At 47.7% G+C, this 22069-nt stretch overlaps 1 protein-coding gene across 4 annotated transcripts in view; it reads right to left on the reverse strand.

Moving 5' to 3' along the window:
- Window positions 1-669: 669 nt before the first annotated feature.
- The window catches only part of CAPN3 (calpain 3), a 69774-nt gene continuing 48374 nt past the window's right edge, over window positions 670-22069 (reverse strand). For 2 of the 4 annotated variants that reach the window (XM_065595349.1, XM_065595348.1), the window contains 5 exons: window positions 20254-20322; window positions 17543-17621; window positions 14639-14755; window positions 11884-11942; window positions 11164-11450 (listed from right to left, as the gene is read on the reverse strand). In XM_065595349.1, the coding sequence (XP_065451421.1) occupies window positions 11283-11450; window positions 11884-11942; window positions 14639-14755; window positions 17543-17621; window positions 20254-20322 (492 nt within the window). In that variant the 3' untranslated portion in view covers window positions 11164-11282. Of the gene's footprint in view, window positions 2787-11161; window positions 11451-11883; window positions 11943-14638; window positions 14756-17542; window positions 17622-20253; window positions 20323-22069 lie in introns of those variants that run through there. The other 2 variants (XM_065595350.1, XM_065595351.1) reach the window with 2 other exon arrangements.

Consider the following 22069-nt stretch of genomic DNA (forward strand, 5'->3'; position numbering starts at 1 on the left):
TTCCCCCAACATGTGCATCTTTTTGCTCTTCTGTATTGTGGCACTATTATTTTGAGAATCCTGCTATATCAAGGCAGCATGTGGCGCAATAAGGAGCATGACTGCCTGAAACATGCCTGGCTTAATATCTTGTTATTTAGAGTCTCTAATTTCTTCGGAGTAATTTTAAGGGAGTAAATTGCCTGGATGGCACATCTCAGTATTATTTTCACAACTTAAAATATTTTTCAGTGTCTGAGAATATCAGAAGCTTAACCTTTTTTTTCTTCTTCTTTTCTTTCTTCCCCCTGGAAGCTCTGCCATGGTTGAATGCACACCAAATTTGGGGGCTAATTGTATTAAAATGTTCTGGTGTCTCTGTTCTGCTGTATTGTCCATGAATACTGATACCACACCACAGAAACAAAGAGGCTGTAATCATGACAAAACCTAATGTCTTTAGAATTTGTTCTTCTCTGTATTTGCTCCATCTGTCTGTTCTGGAGACTTTATATGTTGATTTTAAAGGGTTAATTTACAGATGCCTTTCAGTTAGAGGGAAATGGATATAAAAACCCAACAGCTTTGCCATATAAGTAGCCTCAAGGCATCCTGTGTACAGCATAATTAAGTACTTTCCAGTCTTTCATTTTGCCTCTTCATTCCTGCAAAAATGACAATGAATCAAACCACAAGCACAAGTATTTATTAGATTGCATAAGTAGAACTCTTGTATCTGAATTGCACCAAATTCTTTTTTCCCAAAATAGTCACATTCAATGAAGGTGCTTAGGAACCTCTTAATTTACAAATGGACTTGGAATCACCTTCCAAGATAAACCCACTTTTACCGTTTGTGGGGTTGCAAAGTAGTCTCTCTTTAAATCTCCATCTTGGGCATGCTGTCAATCACAGAAGCCTCCCACTTTGCTGATTCCAGTAGTAGCTATGCACATAGATAATCCTAATGTTTTGGCCTCTCCTTGCTTTGGAGAAAGGAGTTTGAGGTTTCTGGTAAGCTTGCTTTTCTCTCTGCTTAACTTAAACCCACAAGCCAATGCACGTGGGGGGGGGGGGGAACACATCAAGACAACAGGGTAAATTGATGCTAAGTAATTGATAAATTGCCCTTTTAAAAAGAGCTTCAAATCATGGAAGCTCCTTTCCATCTAACAACTCAGTGCTGAGATTAAGGCTGGTTTATAAACTAGTACAGATCCAAAGCTAACACTCTAGGCGGGTATGAGGAGCAAACAGTTGATACAGCAGAGTTCTAGATTAATACTAGTATGTCAGATAAAATTTAAATTCACAAAGTGACTTTTGTAAAAACAAAGTTGAGACTAAAAGACCAGAAGTTGTTTGTATTAAAGTGCAGTTTTGTAAGCTTAAAAGCTGAAGGGTGTAGTTTCCATTGGAGACGGGAGCTAGGCAAACTTGCAATTAGTTGCTGGATTCAGTTCCACTGATAGCGTTATCTCAATCTGATGAGGAAGGGTTTAAAATAATACAATGGTACACAATGGGGCAATGTATAAAATAACAGGAAGTGCTCACTTGTTTGTGTAGTAATAGAAGGGTGTCTCTGTTCTAGATAGTCATAAGGCATCTTCATATCCAAATATCAAGGTAGTTACAGGTCAGATTTTCAGAAGAGATTAAGGGAGTTAGTCACTCAGTTCCCATTGAAAATGGAGGGGAGTTAAACTCCATATTTTGTTGGTGCCTCATTTAATTGTCTTGTTTTCAACAGGTAGCAAGCCCTTGTCAGCACACAAGGTACAGCTACACTTAAAAAAAAAAAAAAAAAAAAAAAAAGGGGGGGGGGCGGAAATGTGTTCTTAACCTGGATTATCTACATGGGTTAAAATAGCAGTGAAGACACAGCAATTCACCTTTTAACTCAGGTTAGCAGCTGGAGGTCAGCCCCAGGCTGCTCCACTGGCTTGAACTGTAGCTGCTAACTCAAGTTAAAAGCCACACTGCGGTGTCTTCACTGCTATTTTAACCCATGTAGATAATCCAGGTTAAGAACACATTTATTTATTCACCTTCTATTGCATTGTAGATATATCCATAATGTCTTCATCACTTGTGTTCTTGAACAACATCAACACTGGCCTACTGAGCCATTATATGAAAAATACTAGATGGTTCATCACAGGAAAAAACACAAGATCAGTGTGATTTATGGTTGAGTACACTGTTGTGAAGAAGCAGCACTAGCAATACTGAAACCAGAATTAGAACAGAGAAACCGAAGAGTGAGAAGATGGCAGTGGTGCCTATGAGACCCAGTTCAGATACAGACTTAGTCCTGCATAAGGACTAACGGTTGACTTGGAATTACTAGCCCTGGAGCGGTAGGGAAAATATTTTCCACATGCCAGCATAGTAGTGGAAAGGCATGTGCATTGTGTGGGGAGTGACTGATGGTAACCTTACCATGCCAAAAATGCTTACGTTTGGTCATCAGTAAGTTAAACCTGTGTTGCAAAAGGAAAATGCCAGGGAGGCATTAATAGATTAGTTTTTAGGTAGTGAGCTCTAGTCACTTTCCTAAAGGGTATTGCCATCTGTTTTTATATTGTGCCTTCCTCGAGCTCAGCATTGGAACGTGCAAGTTGCCTTGGGTAACAATCGTTCTTTGCTCTGTGGCTCCAAGCAGGGGAGGCAGCTGTGTTGGGAAGTCCTTCATATTCTGAAGCTGGTTGCTTCCAACAGAAATCCTGAGAGTCGTGGGCAGTGTTCATGCACAAGGGGAGGGAGGCCAGGTCAATTTAAGCATACATGGTGAGCTGCAGCCACTGAAAGAAGAGTGAAAGTTAAGTAGCAACAGAAGTGATTTCAACGTGACTGGAGAACAGTAGACCATTGCCATTCTCATCATTCACATAACAAAACTCAGAACTGATGATCCTTCTGTTACTACCAGTTCTTGTTTCTATGAACTGTAATGTGAAACTGCTGAGAGAGACCCCACATTTTAAACTAAGAATGTTGATGATTATGACTTTGGCATGGTCTGTAGAATCTCTCTAGTGCTTGGTGGTGATTCACAGCTACGTAAGACTTATAGCCTAGTTCCTCCCACACCAAGATTCACTCTCAGCAATTGTCCTTTCATGGGTATGGCCCTCTCCTGCCTCTGCTGCACTAGCCAGCCATGTAATAATGTTCAGATAGTTCCTCATTACACACAGCTGAAGTGGCCCCCGTCCTTTCACTTTTTATCCACATGTCTGCTGTTCCTTTGGGACTGGCTGCTTTTTCCCCATGTGTTGTTCCCAGGGCCAGCTGCTTATAAGGAACTGCACCAAGAATTTTGTGATGTAAATGCACAGATGGGAAGGCAAAGGAGTTAACTAGTTTTCTTGATCCCGGACAACAGCTGAACTTCTAGCAGTGAGGATGGGATTTGGTAACTCCCCCTGCTGTTCTTTTATATTTATATATATATATATATTCTCTCTCTCTCTCTCAAAAATGCCAATCTGCAGGGAGAACATTCTTTGGAGCCTGTCTCCTTTCCCCAAACATGCCCTGTGATAGCAATCACTTCTAGAAGGGCTCATAAACACATGAATTCCAAATAATAGTGGGACTAGATTTAGGCCCATGCCATAGAGAATCATGTTTATATCTGGCCCATTTGGCTGGACCCTCATCACATAGAAGTTTCTGATCCCCACTAGGCCCATCTATCTCTCCAGGAACCCAAAAGGGATGAAGACAAATGCATCTTAGGTGGTTCTATGGTGATATCAAGACTGGGAATGAGAGGTTACAGTTGCACTCAGTATAATAGTGACTTCCAAAACCTAAGAGTAGAGTGCATCCCCCACCTCCTTCCCCTCACAATTTAAATCAAAAACAGGGTTATAAAATGAAGTAATGTAAATGGGATATATTTATAGGTATCTAGCAGCTTTCACCCCAGAATACTTCATAAACGGTATAGAAGACAGCTGGAGCCACAGAAATGCAGCCATTCCTAGAGTTGGAGGATAGCCGCCTGCTAACACTCACTACATCACCAGGGAGAGGATGTTGGCTGAGGAGGTTCTTTGCGAGTGTGGGTCCTATTTCCGGTCCTCCCTCTATTCACGCATCCCAGCACAGTTCCTCTGGGCGACGTCTGCTGGCTCCCTTGACACCAAGGAGCAGTGGGCGCTGTCCGGGGTTCTCTGCTCAGTGTCCCCCTCAGGTTCCCTTTGTTGGACCCTTTGACCTTCACACCTGCCCCTGTTACATTTTTGGTTGTCCCCTGTAATTATTTGAGTTCCTGAACCTTGTGGATCCTCCCCTAAGGCTGGGGGAGGGTCCTTTAGCAATGGGTGGGCTTGCACCTGCCTGCTTTCCCGTACCCAATAGTAACACTCATTACATTATGCAGCATTGTGGGCAGTGGCAATGGTCTGAATTTTGTCCCATGCTACTTGCTCAAACACCTCTCCTAATGCAATGTCTCAGGGGATCCCCATGTCTACCCAAGGCAGATCCACCTTCTGTTTTTGTTTGTTTTTTTAAATCTTACTCAATTGACTTGCATGGAGTAAGAATGCATGGACCTCAGTTTACATATCGTTAAAGGGTGAAGGGCTAAATTCACCCTGCTGCCATCTGAGACAGTAATTACAGGGAGTCTAGGTGTTTCAAGCCAGAAGCTTAGACTGAAACCGTGCTTTCAGACAGGCTCTTAAAAGTCCTTGGAGTAATTGCACTATAACTTTTTTTTGGCCTACTCTACATAAAGGTGGTGTGAAGCTAGTAGTTAACTGTCCCAGAATAAAATAAAATTTAAGGCTGTTTAAATGTATACACTTAGATGAAGAAGAGCTGTCATAGGCAAAGTTTCTCTGCCACATTTTTTTCTTCTGTATCTAGTCAAAACCTTGATAGGGTCTAACCCAGGGGTAGGCAACCTAGGGCATGCGTGCCGAAGGCAGCACACGAGCTGATTTTCAGTGGCACTCAGACTGCCTGGGTCCTGGCCACCAGTCCGGGGGGCTCTGCATTTTAATTTAATTTTAAATGAAGCTTCATAAACATTTTAAAAACCTTATTTACTTTACATACAACAATAGTTTAGTTATATATTAGACTTATAGAAAGAGACCTTCTAAAAATGTTAAAATGTATTACTGGCACGCAAAACCTTAAATTAGAGTGAATAAATGAAGATTCGGCACACCACTTCTGAAAGGTTGCTGACCCCTGGTCTAACCTTTTATTTTGCCTCCATTCCAGGATATACACTGTAGAAAGATATATCACAGCTTTGTAACTATAGCACAATAAGTCTCACCTGAGATGTAAGATGATAAACATTGCAGGTTTAGCCACCTTTCTCGCCCTTCTTTGTTCCTTTGATATATTTTCATTTTCTCTCCAAGTCATTTAAGACAGCTGACGCATGTTAAACTATGCAACACTGACCCTGTCAGCTGAACTTTTAAAAAGTACATATGCCATAATAGTGAGGTCTTATTTGAGAACTAGGGAGAGGCACCACCTTAGGGTAGGATTATTGGGGTAGGAGATTATTGTCCAAAATATTTTAAATGGTGTTTTTAGTTTTAAATTGTTTCATAAACCTCTAAAGTTCTTGGATGCACTTTAAATGACAAATTGTAAGAGATTTGGGTTCCATGCTGATTGTCTAATTTAGCTTATCGATCTAATGGTTTTATACTGCCATACGTTACTGTGTATCTGTGCATCTTCCACGTAAAATTGATAGCAATAGCAAACTCTCTAGCAGACATTATGGAGTCTCTTATCTTACCATTTGGACAGTAATGTCAGCTTAACTCTGACAAGACTCCCTTAAGCATAAGGGTGACAAAGAGTAAGAAAAAACAGTTACCTACCTTCTGTAACTGTTGTTCTTCGAGATGTGTTGTTCACGTCCATTACACATTAGGTGTGCGCGCGTTGCGTGCACGGACGTCGGAAACTTTTTCCCTCAGCGGCTCCCGTCAGGCCGACAGGGTCCCCTCCCTCCCACCAAAGCGGCGCCCCGCTCTAGCGTATATATAACCCTGCGGGCACGACCCTCCCTCGGTTCCTTCTTGCCGGTGACTCCGACAGAGGGGAAGGAGGGTGAGAAGTGTAATGGACGTGAACAACACATCTTGAAGAACAACAGTTACAGAAGGTAGGTAACCGTTTTTTCTTCTTAGAGTGATTGTTTACGTCCGTTACACATTAGGTGACTCACAAGCTTACCATTGGAGGAGGGTAGGAGTCAAGGAACAATTGATTCAAGCACAGCCCTGCCGACCACCACGTCCTCTCTGGTCTGATGATGGATTGCGTAATGGGCTGTAAACGTATGCACCGACAACCAGGTGGCCACTTTACAGATTTCCTGGAGTGGAACCTGCGCCAAGAAAGCCGCCAAGGACGCTTGGGCCCTAGTCGAGTGAGCCCTGATCACCGGGGCTGGTACGTTGGCGAGCTCATAGCATGTGCGGATGCAAAGCACAATCCATGCTGACAAGCGTTGAGCCGAGATAGGCTGGCCTTTCATTCTCTCCGCAATGAACAGTTGTGTCGACTTGCGGAATGGCCTGGTCCGTTCCAGATAGAATGCCAAGGCTCTACGGACATTGAGGGTATGCAGGCTGTGGTGGCTTGGGTCCGTATGGGACTTGGGGAAGAACACCGGTAAACAAACGTCCTGCCCCATATGAAATTGCATGACCACCTTAGGAAGGAATTTGGGGTGCGGCCTCAGTTGCATCTTATCCTTATACAAAACTGTATAAGGGGGTTCCGAAGTGAGGGCTCTCAATTCCGATACCCTCCTAGCCGATGTGATGGCCACTAGAAACGCTACCTTCCATGAGAGGTGCATGAGGGAGCAAGAGGCTAGGGGTTCAAAGGGCGGTCCCATGAGTTTAGTTAGGACCAGGTTAAGGTTCCATGCAGGGACCAGTGGGTGTGAGTAGGGAAACACCCTCTCCAGCCCCTTGAGGAATCGAACTACTGTGGGGTTGGAGAATACCGAAAACCCCAACTCTCCCGGGTGGAACGCCGATATGACGGCCAGATGCACTTTAATTGAGGTGGGGACGAGCCCTTGATGCTTGAGGTGCAGCAAGTAGACCAGTATTGATAGGATGGAGGCCTGGAGAGGCTGTATGAGATTATGCTCGCACCAGAGAGAGAGAATCTCTTTCATTTGGCAAGGTAGGTTGCTCTTGTGGAGGGCTTCCTACTACCAAGAAGAATTTGCTGGACCTGGTGGGAGCACCTATGCTCCGTATCGTTTAGCCAGAGAGATACCACGCCGTGAGATGTAGCGACGGTAGGTTCGGGTGGAGTAGGCAACCCCGGTCCTGTGTGATGAGGTCGCGATGGAGGGGTAGGGTAATCGGGGCGGTCAAGGACAGTTCCAGCAGGGTCATGAACCAATGCTGGCGTGGCCACGCTGGTGCGATGAGGATGACTGTCGCCTTGTCCCTGCGGGTCTTGAGCAGGACCCTGTGGATGAGCGGGAATGGTGGGAAGGCATACCTCAGGCTCCCGCCCCACTGAATCGCGAAGGCATCTGCCAATGAGCCTGGGCTGAGGTTCTGGAATGAACAAAACTGAGGGCATTGGCTGTTGTCCTTGGTGGCGAAGAGATCCACCTGGGGAAACCCCCACCTCTGGAAGATTGAATGCAGGACGTCCTTTCTCAGCGTCCATTCATGAATGTGGTACGACCTGCTGAGGCGGTCTGCTAACCCGTTTTGGACCCCTGGGAGATATGCTGCCAGTAGTTGGACTGAATGGGCTATACAGAAGTCCCATAGGAGGAGCGCCTCGTGACAGAGGGGAGAGGATCGGGACCCGCCCTGCTTGTTTATGTAGAACATGGCGGTAGTGTTGTCCGTCAGAACTGACACGCTGTGGCCTTCTACGGTAGCGTGAAAGGTCTGGCAGGCGAGGCGAACTGCCCTTAACTCCTTCAGATTGATGTGGAGCAACTTTTCTTCCCTGGACCATAAGCCCTGGGTCTGCAGGTCCCGTAGGTGTGCCCCCCAGCCCAGGTCCGACGCATCTGTCACTAACGTCAGGGTGGGTTGTGTGTGGTGAAAGGGACCCCTTCGCAAACTTGCTGCTGATCGAGCCACCAGCGGAGGGAGTTCGACACCCGAGCTGGGATTGTCACTACTAGGTCCAAGGGGTCTCTGTTGGGGCGATACGTTTGGGCTAGCCACAACTGTAACGGTCTGAGTCTTAGTGGGCATGTCTGACTACATGTGCGCAAGCCGCCATGTGCCCCAGGAGTTGCATACAGCATCTGGCCATGGTCGTGGGAAATTGTTGGATGGAGCTTACGACCCTTTGAATGGCCAGGAAACTGGAAGACTTGTCCATGCCACCACCGAGTCCAGGACTGCTCCTATGAAATCCAGTCTCTGCAGGGGGATCAGTGAGGACTTGGGTACATTGACCAGTAGACCGAGCTTGCGGAACACCTGTAACGCCAGTGCCACATGGGAGTGGACCTTGTCCTCTGACCTGCCCGCGAGGAGCCAGTTGTCCAAGTACGGGTATACCCGCATCTTTCTTTTTCGAAGAAAGGCTGCCACCACGGACATGCATTTTGGGATAATAGCGCCAAGGGAGACCATACGAAAACGTGCCTTGACCAAAAATTTGTTTAGTTTGCGGAGGTCCAAAATAGGACGGAGGCCCCCTTTTGCTTTGGGAATAAGGAAATATCTGGAGTAAAACGCTTTCCCCCTTAGGTCCGGAGGGACCTCTTCCACCACTCCTACTTTGAGGCGGGCCCGCACCTCCTGCATAAGGAGTTGCTCGTGAGAGGGGTCCCTGAAGAGGGACGGGGATGGGGGATGGGAGGGAGGGGGCGAGGAGAACTGAAGGGTGTATCCCGCCTCCACCGTGCGAAGGACCCAGCGGTCCAATGTTATACAGGACCAAGCACGGTAAAAATGGGACAAGCGGCCCCTGAAACATTGCGGAGGATCCGGTATAAGGGTCGGTACGCTGTCCTCGATCGCAGCTTCAAAACCCTTGCTTATTTCCCGGCTGCAGCTTGCCTTGGCCTTGGCTTTGGCCCTGGTTAGGCGTGTTGTTCCGTCTACGCCTGTTATCCCTGCCCCTTCTGCGGTATGGTTCCTGTCTAGGACGAGGGTGGTATTGCCTCTGCGGTGGTTGTGGCTTAAAGGGTTTCCTCTGTGTCACTGGGGTGTGCATTCCCAACGACTTGAGGGTTGCTCGAGAGTCTTTGAGGCTATGTAATCTGGTACATATTACCATTTGGTCTGGTCTGAGAACAAGCCTGACCCATCAAACGGGAGGTCTTGCAAGGTGTTTTGCACCTCTGGGGGAAGGCCAGAAGCCTGTAGCCATGCCGAGCGCCTCATCACCACTCCTGACGCGATTGTCCTGGCAGCTGTGTCCGCGGAGTCAAGGGAGGCCTGCAGAGAGGTTTTGGCTACTGCCTTCCCTTCGTCCACTAAGGCAGCGAACTCGGGTTGTGAACCCTGGGGCAGGGAGTCCTTAAACTTGGAGACTGATGCCCAAGAATTGAAATTGTGTCTCTTCAGAATCACTTGTTGGTTAGTGATCCTCAACTGGAGGCCCCCAGACGAGTAGACCTTCCTACCAAATAAGTCCAAGCGCTTTGCCTCCTTGGCCTTGGGGGCCGGGGCTTGCTGGCCATGCTGCTCTCGTTCGTTGACCGCAGAGACGACCAGTGAACAGGGTGTTGGGTGAGAAAAGAGGAAGTCGAACCCCTTGGAGGGGGCGAAGTACTTCCTCTCTACGCCTTTCGCAGTTGGTGCACTGGAGGCCGGTGTTTGCCATACTGTCTTATAGTTAGACTGTACTGTTTTTATGAGCGGGAGTGCGATCCTGGAGGGGCCTTCCAGGCTTAGGACGTCAACCATGGGGTCCTCCTGCTCTACCGTCTCCTCCGCCTGCAACCCCAGATTGAGGGCTACTTGGGGGAGCAGTTCCTGGTGCGCCCGATGGTCAATCGGGGGAGGGCCGGACACTGTCGTGCCCGCCACGGCTTCATCTGGTGAGGAGGAGGAGGTTAGGGCCTTCTGTGCGTCCTCCTCTTCCTGCAATTCCTCACCGACTGGGCGCTCCTCTGGGGTCTGTCCTATAATGTGGGTCTGAGACGGTGCCAGGCTCGGTGCCAAGTCGGCTCTTTCTCGCTCCGGTGGTCTGGAGACCGTGGCCTCCTTGCGAGAGGAGGGGCGCCCCTGCGGGGAGCGGGAGCGGTGTCCCGAGGAGCCAGATCTCGAGGTCCTGGATGGGGGGGCCTTGCTGGTGGTAGGCCCAAGGGGTCCAGAATGGCCATTGTCCTGGCTGGCCCTACTGTGGGTGCCAAGTGGCTTCATGTTCCCTGTGGGTAAATCTGCTGGAATGGCCCGAGTCTGCCTCCGAAACCACGGACGGTGACCTGGATGCCACGGTGGTGCCGTGGGACGGTGCCGGTCCGGGGTCAGAGAGTAGTACCTCCGTGACCGGGACAGGGAGTAGCGTCTTGCCGACCTGGACTGGTACCAGTGACCTCGGGACCGGGAACGACTGCGAGTGGTCGGTCTTGGGGATCGCGTGGCGACACGTCCCGGTGCCTACTCGAGTAGGGCTGCTGAGTCGGTGCCGGGCGCTTATTGGGGCCTGACGGCTGTGCGGCCCTCTGCGCCGAAGGTAGCCGGGAGTCCACCGAGGTGGAGCTCGACCGGCATCGGCGCCATGAATGGTGCCAAGATGGTGACCGTGATGGGCGCACCATTACTGGCTTGCCTCTGGATGGCAGTCTTGGTGGATTATCTTTGGCTTGGAGGAGGCCCTCAGCGGACAATTCGATGAGGTCCTTTGCTGCCTCAAATGTGTCCGGGGTGGAGGGCTGTTCCAAAAGCTCCTCCAGCCCTTCCTCCTCACTCGATGCGCCTATCCTGGGGCTCGACAGGCCTTTAGGCGCCGGAGCCACTGGCACTGGGATCTGTCCTGGGGCCGCCACGCCCTTAGGCGCACTCGAGGTCTTCGCGGGCACTACCCTCTTATGTGGGGAGCGTCCTCGGGCCTTGGGTTGGCCCTTCGATTTTGCCGGCAAAGATGACCGGTGCCGGGGGTGGTCCTGCTGTGTCGGTGCCGTAGGCTTAGGGTGCCCCGCTGGTGCCAGATCACGAACCGATGCCGGGGCACTCCGCACCGAAGTTGACGGTGCCGCGGCCTGATGTGTCGAAGTGGAGGGCTGTAATGCAGCCTCCATGAGCAGCTGCTTAAGGCGAAAGTCTCTCTCTTTCTTAGTCCTGGGCTTGAAGGCCTTACAGATCTTGCAGCGCTCTTTTTGGTGTGCTTCCCCCAGGCAACGGAGGCACGAGTCGTGGGGATTGCTTATCGGCATAGGCTTGCGGCACGTGGCACAAGCCTTGAAGCCTTGGGCGTGTAGCATGCCCTGCCGCCCAGGGCCGGTGTCGGGATTGACCAAACACCTAAAACAAGGAAATATCTGGAGTAAAACCCTTACTAAAGATCTTAACTACTACTAAAGAACTGATAACTGCTAAGATTAACACTAACTACTAAAGAACTGATAACTACTAAGAGTAACACTAACTACTAAAGCTAAGGGACACTCTCAAGCGAGAGACAGAGTTGTTCCAACGCCGTCACGGAGGGTAAGAAGGAACTGAGGGAGGGTCGGGCCTGCAGGGTTATATTTACGTTAGAGCGGGGCGCCGCTCTGGCAGGAGGGAGGGGACCCTGCCGGCCCGACGGGAGCCGCTGAGGGAAAAAGTTTCCGACATCCGTGCACGTGACGCGCGCACACCTAATGTGTAATGGACGTGAACAATCACTCGAAGAAGAACAAAAGTGCGCAACCTGACCATAACCCAAGAAAAATACCTGAGTAAAATTATTTACCTCCAAGACGTTGAGTTTAATGATACCATCTCCATCTTTATCAAAGGCGTGGAATGCCCCTAAGGAAAGACAAATCAATACAAAGTACATACAATTACTATGGATAAAGTGAAGGCCATCCTGTGTATAACAAATCAACCTACAGTCCCAATCTGTTGTATAGAATTGTGCTGATTGTTATTCAGCTACTGGGCTTGTTAAGTGTCCTTGCTCGGTTGTTCCTCAGCTGTAGTCAACAAGGCCCAGTTGGGGATTTATACACTGTGCCTGTCATGTCACATAGTCCTTGAGCCCATATGTGAAATTATTAAAACAACAAATTAACCCACCTCACATGTAACCCCATAATCACATCCTTCAAGTGAAACACTGAGATAATATATCAGCTTCGCACCACATACTGTAGCACAACAGATTCAAATGGTCAGAGCAGTGAAGGAAGCAAAATGCATGGTTGAGGGCCCTCCTGCCTTTAGTAGCTGGATTTATACAGGGCCAGTTCGTTATGAGCAAGGATGACCATGCTATTGTGGCACACAGGAGTGAGAGGAAATACCCAATAATAATGTACCCAAATAATATATGCAGCTGGAAAGAAAGAGAGGTGAAGATGCTGAAAAACTCTGTTCCCTACGGCTAATGATATTAAGCAGCTGCATTTCACTCCAGTTGTAGCTACCAAATAGCCTTCAATAGTAGCTTTATTTATGGGATATCTTACATTGCTGGAGTACTAATGAAGAGGGTGACCATATTTCCCTATGCTCAATACGGGACCCCTGGTAAAATTACTCGTATTCAAGTGAGTTTATGGCAATCAGTCAGAAATGCAGTACAAATGTTCAAATTAACATCAACATTGACTGAACCCCAATTAAAAAGAAATACTGCATAGTTGGATTCTTTTTTATTTACCTTCTTATCTTTAAGGTTTTAGGGTTCACACGGAAAGAGGTGACACACACACACCCATACCCTTCTCTCACACAGGGTCGGGGGCGGGGGTGACCAACCAACCCGACTCTCCCTACCCCGTGCTCTCCGTCCTCTATGCCCGGCTGGGGCCCTGGGACGGACCCGCCTTTCCCAGTACCTGGTGCCGCATCTTCCCGAGGCAATGTGGGGGTGTGGAGGGGGGGGAGATGGGGGTCATATGCTTCCCCCCCCAATTTCTGCCAGGGTTCAAACCAGAACATGGCCAGCAGCAGCCTTTTGGCATTGTGCAGGATGGAAGGGAAGGGAGCTGCTTCCAACCGCAGGGGAGGAGGAAGGGATGACCTGGCCTGTGTCTTTGCAGAACTCATCTCTTCCTCCCTTCCTCTCCCAGCCCCCATGACTAGAAGCAGCTTATCCCTTCCTGCCTGCACAGTGTCAAAAGGTAGCTAACACCTCTAGGCTGCTGCTGGCCCCCCGACATAACCCAGCTGCCTCCTGTCTCCTAGCTATAGTACAGGCACAAAGGGGTTAAGCCCTCAGGATGGATTGTGCACCAGGGTCCAGGGACCCTGACTGCAGGGGCTTCAGCAAACCAGCCAGAGAGGTGGCTCAGCAGGGGAGAGTGCCTAGGGGACAGAGCAGCCCCGCGCTCCATGGGGGCAGGACCCCAGGCGGTTGGGGGTGGGGGGGTGAAGAGGGTGCTAAGCCCCTGCCTGGGGGGCTGCTGTGGAGCCTGCAGGTTCAGGGCAGGAACAGGCTGGAAATCACTCCCTCCCCCAACTCCAGAGCTTAGCTGAGGGGCGGAGACTGGAGACTGTGCCGCACTACACAGGGCATTGGCACATGCAGGACTTGGCGCCTCCTGGCCAGTGCCTTGGGCCAGAGGGTCTTGAATTTTCCTGGGGTGCCAGCCCAGCCAGAGGCACCTGGGGGAGGAAGGAGCCTGCAGGCCAGGCTGCTGGTGAGCTGAGCGCTCCGACCGGGGGCTGGTTCTCCACACAGCGCTGGGAGCAGGATGTGCCCCGCTGGGGGGCTAGGGATACAGAGGAGCAGCGGGGCTAGGGGGCGAAAGGGCAAAGCAGGGAGAGGACCGTGAGAGGAGGCATATGTAAAGGGCCGATGGGTGGGCAGCAGAGGCGACACGTAACTGGCCGCTGCCTGGCGCCTGCCTGTAGTTATCAGCTGCCGCAGCATGCAGCCAGGACCGGCCAGAAACAGGGCAGGGGGTGGGCTCTGGTGGCCGAGAGCTGGCACGCGGGGAGGGATGCGCTGATGGACCAGCAGGGGAAGCAGCCAGCCCCATGCACTGCAGCTTCACCCTGCCACCAGCCTTGCATACCCACCCCCATCATCAGCCACTGGACCTCCTCCCCCCACTCACTGCTGGGGGTGGGTGGGCGGCTGGCGAGCAGGGATCTGGCCAGCAGCAGGACCTACCAGTACTGATGGGGGGGAGGCAGAAAATCCAGGATAATTTGCCTGACTTTGCCTGAAACAGTCAGGACACCTGCAGGAGGGTTTAAATACGGGACTGTCCCTTTAAAAACAGGTCATCTGGTCACCCCACTAATGAATATAAAACAGCCACTGCTCTGAGGGAGCTTACCGAGCCTGAGACTCATAGCTAACAACAACAGAGAAGCACTGCAGCAGAACAGATGACATTCATTATTGAAATCAGCTAATTTTCATAATGGTCACTGATATTAAGCTTTCAGTAGAGCTTTAGAGCAATTTTTGCTTGGGAGGGACCACGTGCTCCTGTGTGAGAGAGGAATAGCACAAGAAGAAGGACAGTAAAAATTGGACTGGCACTTACTGAACATTCCTTCCAGTCGCACAAAGCAGCAGATAAAGCTGTCGAAGTCAATGTTCATGTTTTTGTCAGCATAGCGCATTGTAATGATGTCATAGAGCTGCTTGTTAAGGCAGAATCCTGAGAAGGAAGAGAAACAGAAGACAGCTGTTCTTCAGCTCTTGGCACGGTTCCGGTACCAGACTGACACTGAGAAAAAGCTTTGTATGGAGTCATCAGTTCCTGCATCTAACCATATACCAAAGGTCCAAGCTGAGTGACTCAAGAAAAATAAAAATGCAGGAAGCTTTATTGTGTCAGGTTACTCTCTTAATAGGAAACAGCATTTTGAAATTACTGTTTCAAGTGGCAAAAGTGTGCTCATTACCTCCCATTATCGCTGTGAAGAGAAGGTCCTTGCCCCAAAGAGTTTAAAATCTAATTTAGACCTGATGAAATAAGGGGCTGGAGTAACAAAAATTCAGACAGGGATCAGTGAGGAAACTAGGTGTTACAACAATAAAACCGTACAGTGGCAAAAAATAAATGACTAAAACATACAAACCCCAGCCTCAATATTACCCATCTACATACTGTATAGGAATGTGCAGTTAGTCAACCAGCGCTGCAGATTGGCTTATTAGAGGTGTTTACATGGATTTGGGCATTGCTGGGGGCTGGCTAAATGCATATTCATACAGAATATGTGAGCTTTCAATATTAAGCATGGGTTTATAGTTTATTTTACATTTTATTCCTCTCCTAGTTTAAGAAATCAGGCCAGAATTATTTAAAGAAGAAAGAATATTATTTTAGGCTAATCATTTTACTAGCAAGAATGAGAAACCTGTAAAATGTACCGTATTCCTGCAGCATGTAAAGCAAAACCCAGGTGTAGTTTTTTTATTTGTCCTGGTAAAACCAAAATTCCATGATTGAGGTTTTGCCAAAACCGAAATATAGCTGCCTGAACAATGCACAAAATGTTGATGTAGATAATTTACCAACGTCTTCACATTAAGGTTCATAACAAGGCTCATGAGTTTCTGAATGATGAAATACTCTCCCTCCCTTAGCTGCAGTCACTGGCAATGGAATGTGTCAGGCCTGTATAGTCTCTCTAGAAGCAGGTATGCTAATGAGTTTGGGAGAGATAAAGCAGCCACCTGGACTGCAGGGTGAATTTAATTATGTTGCATGTTTAATTATGTTGGGGGTAGGCAAGGACAGTTCATGTGCGGAATGAATTTTGTTATGTGCACCAATATGGAGGTGATGGGTGGTGGGAGTGGGGCCAAGGGGTTTGGAGTGGGCTCAGGGCTGGGGAACAGGGTTGAAGTGCAGGGGGCTCCAGCTGGGGGTGCAGGCTCTGGGGTGGGGCTGGGGATGAGGGGTTTGGCGTGCAGGCTGCCCCGGGGGCTGTGGCAGGGAGAGAGGACTGCCCCCAGCCTTCTCTCACTGTATCAGCCGGGGCCAGGAGCCAGGCACCTCTCCCTGTCGCAGCCCTGCATACTCCCTACCTCTCTCCTCACCAGTCCAGGCCCCTACACAGCCCTTGATAGCCTGCTGTGTGGCCGCGCAGCTTAGAGGGAACATAGCCTGCAACCAGCTCATCAATGTTTATGTGACCCAGCCCCCACTGAGCGGGACAGAATACCACACTGAGTGGATGAGGGTTATGGAAGTGGCCAGGCTTCATTTACTAAGACTGGACAGCACTGATATAAGCAATGAAAGGCTAAAGAGCAAACCATCTCCTCCCTTGATATAAAGCAGGTGGGAGATGCTGAGTTCCCCAATAACACTTCCCTACCTCACAGGGGCAGGGCTACCAAGTGTCATGCATCTTGCCACCCCATCCCACCTAGGGTTGCCAACCCTCCAGGATTGTCCTGTGGTCTCCAGGAATTAAAGATTAATCTTTAATTAAAGATGATGTCACTTGAGGAACCCTCCAGGAATACATCCAACTAAAATTGGCAACCCTAGTCCCACCTGCCTGCAGCTCAGCAGGCATCCCCTGTGCTTAGCTGGGCTGTGAGCAAGCTGTAGGCAAAGAGCTACTATAGTTCCTCCTGGTCACCAGGGGCCACTGTGGCTAGAAGCAGCCAGGTGACCTCTCTTGCCTGTCACTATCTGGCCAGCCAGGAGGGAGCCCCCAGCCCAGACTTAGAGGAGGGGAAAGGGGCTGTGGCAGCAATATCAGCAGGAGCAGGTAGGCAGGTGAAGGCAGGAGGGGGGCAGGGTGGGGGTTAAGAGGGGACAGAATGTGGGGACAGGGGGTGAAGTGGACAAAATGGGGCAGGAATGGGGAGGGCTGAATAAGGGAGGCTGCCCCAGATTCCACCATCAACAACCCTCCCAGGCTACTCCAGGCTTGCTGTGTCAATGGCCCAGGAACGTCCCCCCCACTGGCTCAGTAATGCCCACTGCTGCTCCTTGCCTCCTCCCTTCCCATGCTTATGAGGTGTGTTGGGAACAGGTCCCTGCCTCCCTCACACCAGCTGCCACTAATTGGTGGGAACCCTGGGGGAAATAGGTGACTTCCACCTCTTGAGAAATGTCACGCATGGAGCTGCACAAAGCTCGGTAGCTGTGCCAGGCAATTAATTAATGCTTGTAAAGCTCCCTGAGATCCTTGATGCAGGGTGCACAGGGAAGGCAAAATATTGTTTACCACTGAAAGGTAGAACTGGCTGAATAGAAGATTCAGTCTTCAAAACCCAAAGTGTTTTCCTTGCAGCTTGGACATGTGAAAATTTGTCCAGGGCAACAGCTCAGTATCCAGGTTTTTCTAGGGCGTATTCCTTTAAAAGTCTGCACTGTACTTCTCATTTTTACTACATGGGTACAGGAAGGGTAGGAACAAGAGGAAAGCAAGAGGGAGTGGATTCAGATGAATCCCTGGCATTGAGTACTGTGCAATACCTGCATCTTTGACTGCATTACGCATCTCGTAACTGTTAATGGTGCCAGAATGATCTGTGTCATAACGTTTGAAAATTTTCTGGAAAAGAAAAAAATAAATATCAGGAATAAAGTTTGGTCATTTTGTAGAAAAACAATGCTGATTGGGGAAGGCTGGCCGCTGAGCAGGGCTATGATTTTCACCCTAGCACTCTGGTATCTAGGCTTCAAAGGCTAGACGAGTTCCATACAGAGTAGAGTGGTGGTTAGTTGAAGAATAATGACTGTCTGTGAAAGTCGTGTGTTTCCCCCCCACACACATTGAGGTAAAGAATGGTGACGCTGCAGCGCAGTTGTAAGGGGTGCTGCATTATTGTAGGGGCTATCGCTCTCATGAGATGTTGTACTAAGGCTCTTCTTTCTTATGTCTTTTGGCTGCCCAGTTAGAAATTGAAGATCCAGGGCCCTTTACTAAAAAAAGTTGGAAATAATCCCAGTGTCCTGACTAATAGACCCTTTCTCTGTATAAATCAGGTTGCAATTCCCAAGTCTCTGGGTGAGCCATTACAGAGTACATAATGATAGTTACATTTGCTTATACAATCACTGTATTATCATCTAACTCAGTGGTTTTTCAACCCTAGGGGTCCGCAGACTATGTCTAAAATTTCCAAAGGGGTCCGCACTTCCATTCAAAAAATTTTAGGGGTCCACAAATGAAAAGAGGTTGAAAACCACTGATCTACCTCACTGCTTTGCAAACACTTTGGAATATCTAGCACATGAGAGGTGCTGAAAAAACAAACAAACCTATTTTTCTCAGTACTGCATAACTCAAATTCCTCAGTAAACTGCATTGGCTGCCAGTAAACAATTCAGTGCCTTAATTTTGATATATAGAAGCTATTTATAATCTAGACTTTAAACACTTGATGAGTTGCCTTTTGCTCAATATTCACATCTTGTCAGGGTTGTCAGGTGGGTCTGCTCTCAGTCCCTGAATACTAGCACGGAGGAGGATGGGAGGCTCGTTGCTGTGGGCTGTGTAGACATAGCCTAAATTCAGTTAAGTCAGCTCCAGGCTAGAGGGAGGCTGTGGAACTCCCCTCTAGAGGTCTACCACAGCTCCTCATTGACTGCCCTTAGATTATAACTAAGGCTAAGGTTTTGTCACAGTTATTTTTAGGGACAGAAGTCACGGTCATGGGCAATAAACAAAAATTAATGGAACACTGTGACGTGTCCATTACTTTTACCAAAAAAAAACCTGTGACAAAATGGGGAGTGGGGGGTCCAGCACCCACTGCTGCTGTGGCTCCAGAGTTCCCCAGCATCCGTGTCGGCTGGGAACTGTGGGGTCACCCCTCCCGCTTCGGGGTCTGGGAGCTGCGGGGACCCCCCACTGCGGCTTGGAGCTCTGGGACTGGGAGCTGGGTGTAGGGGCACCGTGTGCAGCAGCTAAGAGCTCTGGGGCCCTCGCTGGCTGACGGTTCCAGCCCCACGGACCTGGGGCTGAAGCAGAAAATGTCATGGAGGACCCTGGAAGTCATGGATTCCGGGACTTCCGTGACAAAATTGTAGCCAATTAAGGCTGCGAGTCTGTCATGCAGGTTACAGATTTAGTGACTTTCCAGGACCTCCATGATTTCTGCAGCTGCCAGTGCAGCTGACCCCAGGGCCACCCAAGCAGCTGGGATGGGCCCGAGGCCAGCCGCACCAGCTGCTGCTCAGGTGGCCCTGGGTCCAGCCACACCTGCTGCTGCTCAGGCAGCCCCAGAAACCTGGCCCTGGGCCACCCTCCTTCCCCCGAGCACCTAAAATTTAATCAGGGGTATTCATAGTACAAGTCATGGACAGGTCACAGAATGTGAATTTTTGTTTATTGCCCGAGACCTGTCCATGACTTTTACTAAAAATACACATGACTAAATCTTAGCCTTAATTATAATTAAAGCTCCATCTCTCTTGGTTATCCTATCTCTGATACTTTTGAGGTGTAACTCTGGCTTTTCCCCTCTTTTCTTCTCCCTCCTTACCTCACACACCGTCATTCTGTATTTGGGAAAAATCCCTTTAATTTATGGGTTGGGTAGTCTTTGGGACCATTTGATTTCTTTGTGTTCTTTGCTTTGTCAGATTGTATACAGTGTTGGGGCTGGTCAATTTCTTTTTAATGATTGGTATTGTACTTTTGTTTATTATCGCAATGATTCTCAACCAGGGGTATGTGTACCCCTGGGGTACACAGAGGTCTTCCAGGGGGTACATCAACTCATTTAGATATTCACCTAGTTTTACAACAGGCTAAATAAAAAGCACTAGCCAAGCAAGCACAAACTAAAATTTCATACAGACAAGTACTTGTTTATACTGCTCTGTATACTATACATGGAAATGTAAGTACAATATTCATATTCCAATCAATTTATTTTATAATTATATGGTAAAAAATGGGAAACTGAGCAATTTTTCAGTAAGTGTGCTGTATATTTTATGTCTGATTTTGTAATCAAATAATTTTTTTAATGAGGTGAAACGTGGGGCATGCAAGAAAAATCATACTCCTGAAAGGGGTACAATAGTCTGGAAAGGTTGAGAACCACTGTATTATACTGTGAGTAGATGCTTTGTGGGATTCAGAAAGAGAACTGTTTTGGTGGAATTGTTACGTGAACATTGCCTCTATGGAAGAAGTACAGAATAAGAAAAACACAAGAAATTCTCAACAATACCTGCCAGCTTTTCAGTTTATCCCAGAGGTGTCGAAACTCCTCGAAGTTTATTTTCCCTGAACCATCTGTCTGTGATGTGAGAGTTCAGGTAAAAAAAATGTTTTAAGAGAAAGTTATCAAAACTCAGGTCAGAGTCCACTTCAAGAGGATATAAATCCTATTCAGGATTTCCCTTATTATTAGAGGTGGGTGAATAGTACTGAAAAGTACTTTATGAACCCTTTTGTTCATTCTGAATTGCATTTAATTCCATGTTCATAAAATGTTGTCACTAGGTACAGAGCTCCTGCATTTGGAAGGAGAGGGGGTCCCTCCTAGAGATCTTTTAAAGCGTGTAGGATTGAGGTGTTCTAGTGGTGTCTTTTCAAATAGTTTCAAATGTGGAAATTTACACATGAAGTTGCCGATTTAACTTGCCAGCTAAATTTCATCCTGAAGAATAGAGCTCCTTCTGTTTTATATTTTTCATCTCTCTTAAAAAACCCACCAAAACAACCTAAGAAATCCTATACAACATTCTATTAAGGTTGCATAGTTATGCACTCAGGTTGCATTTGCAAATTTCACTCTGTCCTCTTATGCATGTGCATAACAATCTTCTTTAATTACTTGATCACACATTATATATCAAATACAACATATTATACAGTTTTTCTACCTAAAATGAACATGTACCATCCTGTACTACTGTATATTATACTGCATGCTCTGAGATTATAAAAATACTTTTATATAAAAAGTACACAGTAAGATGTACTTAACATATTACAAATTAAGGGTAACAGAGAAATAGTGAAATTTTGCTGCATAAACTATAGCTACATTAGATATGATTTTTAAAGAAAAGATCTAATCTTTATGCTTCAGGACAAAAAGCTAACTAACTGCCAGATTAGGAAGAAACATCTGCAATGAGCTGGTTGTTCCATAATTGTCCACTCTGGAGTTTCTTCTGCTTTCAACTGAAGCATGTGATACTGGCCACTGTCAGGAAATAGGAATGTACAGAATATAAAGTATTGTTCTGCTTCCCTGTCACATTATTTGATAAAATATGACCACGTAGATCATTGTTGCTACTGTTATATAATTGCAACAAATCTTGTACAAAGGTTGTCAAGTAAGGTGTCTATGGAAAGGTTTGCTGAATATAATTTATGATTTGCTGAATATAATTATGCTATTTGTGTGCATGTATCATTTTTGTATTTGAAGTTATGAGCATTGGCTCTATACCTATATTTCAAATATGTTTGCTCCTGGGGTAACGCCCACAAGGTATTTAGCCTGTACATCTTGAAGGGAATATTCAAATTAAGTGGCTCATCCAGGAACACTTAACTCACAATGGACCATGGGAGACGAGAAGCCTATCTACAGATAATGGACTTTCCCGCTATGAATAAGCGAAATTATGCAGGGACATGTGGTTTGCCCATGTGATTTCAAACTCCATCTTGATACCTGTAATTTTCCACCAGCTGTGCTGAGGGCTTTGTTTGAAACAATGAATTTCCCTCCATATGGCAGAAGCTATAAAAAGCACTGGAAACCTCTCCATTTTTGCCTCTTTCCTGCTCAAGCCTCTGGACCATGGACTTATACTGATGGGAGCATTCTAACCAAGGGACTGACGACCTTCCAATGAGTTGGAAGCAACCAGAGACATGACTTAAGCCAGCAGTTTATTCCATCACCGCAACAAGCCTGAACCAAGAACTTTGCAATTATTGTATGTATTTGATTCCTTTAACCAATTTTAACTCTCACCTTTCTTTCTTTTTCATAAATAAACCTTCAGACTTTAGATACTAAA

Source organism: Chrysemys picta, chromosome 4 (genome assembly GCF_011386835.1).
Source record: "Chrysemys picta bellii isolate R12L10 chromosome 4, ASM1138683v2, whole genome shotgun sequence".
Classification (NCBI taxonomy): domain Eukaryota; kingdom Metazoa; phylum Chordata; order Testudines; family Emydidae; genus Chrysemys; species Chrysemys picta.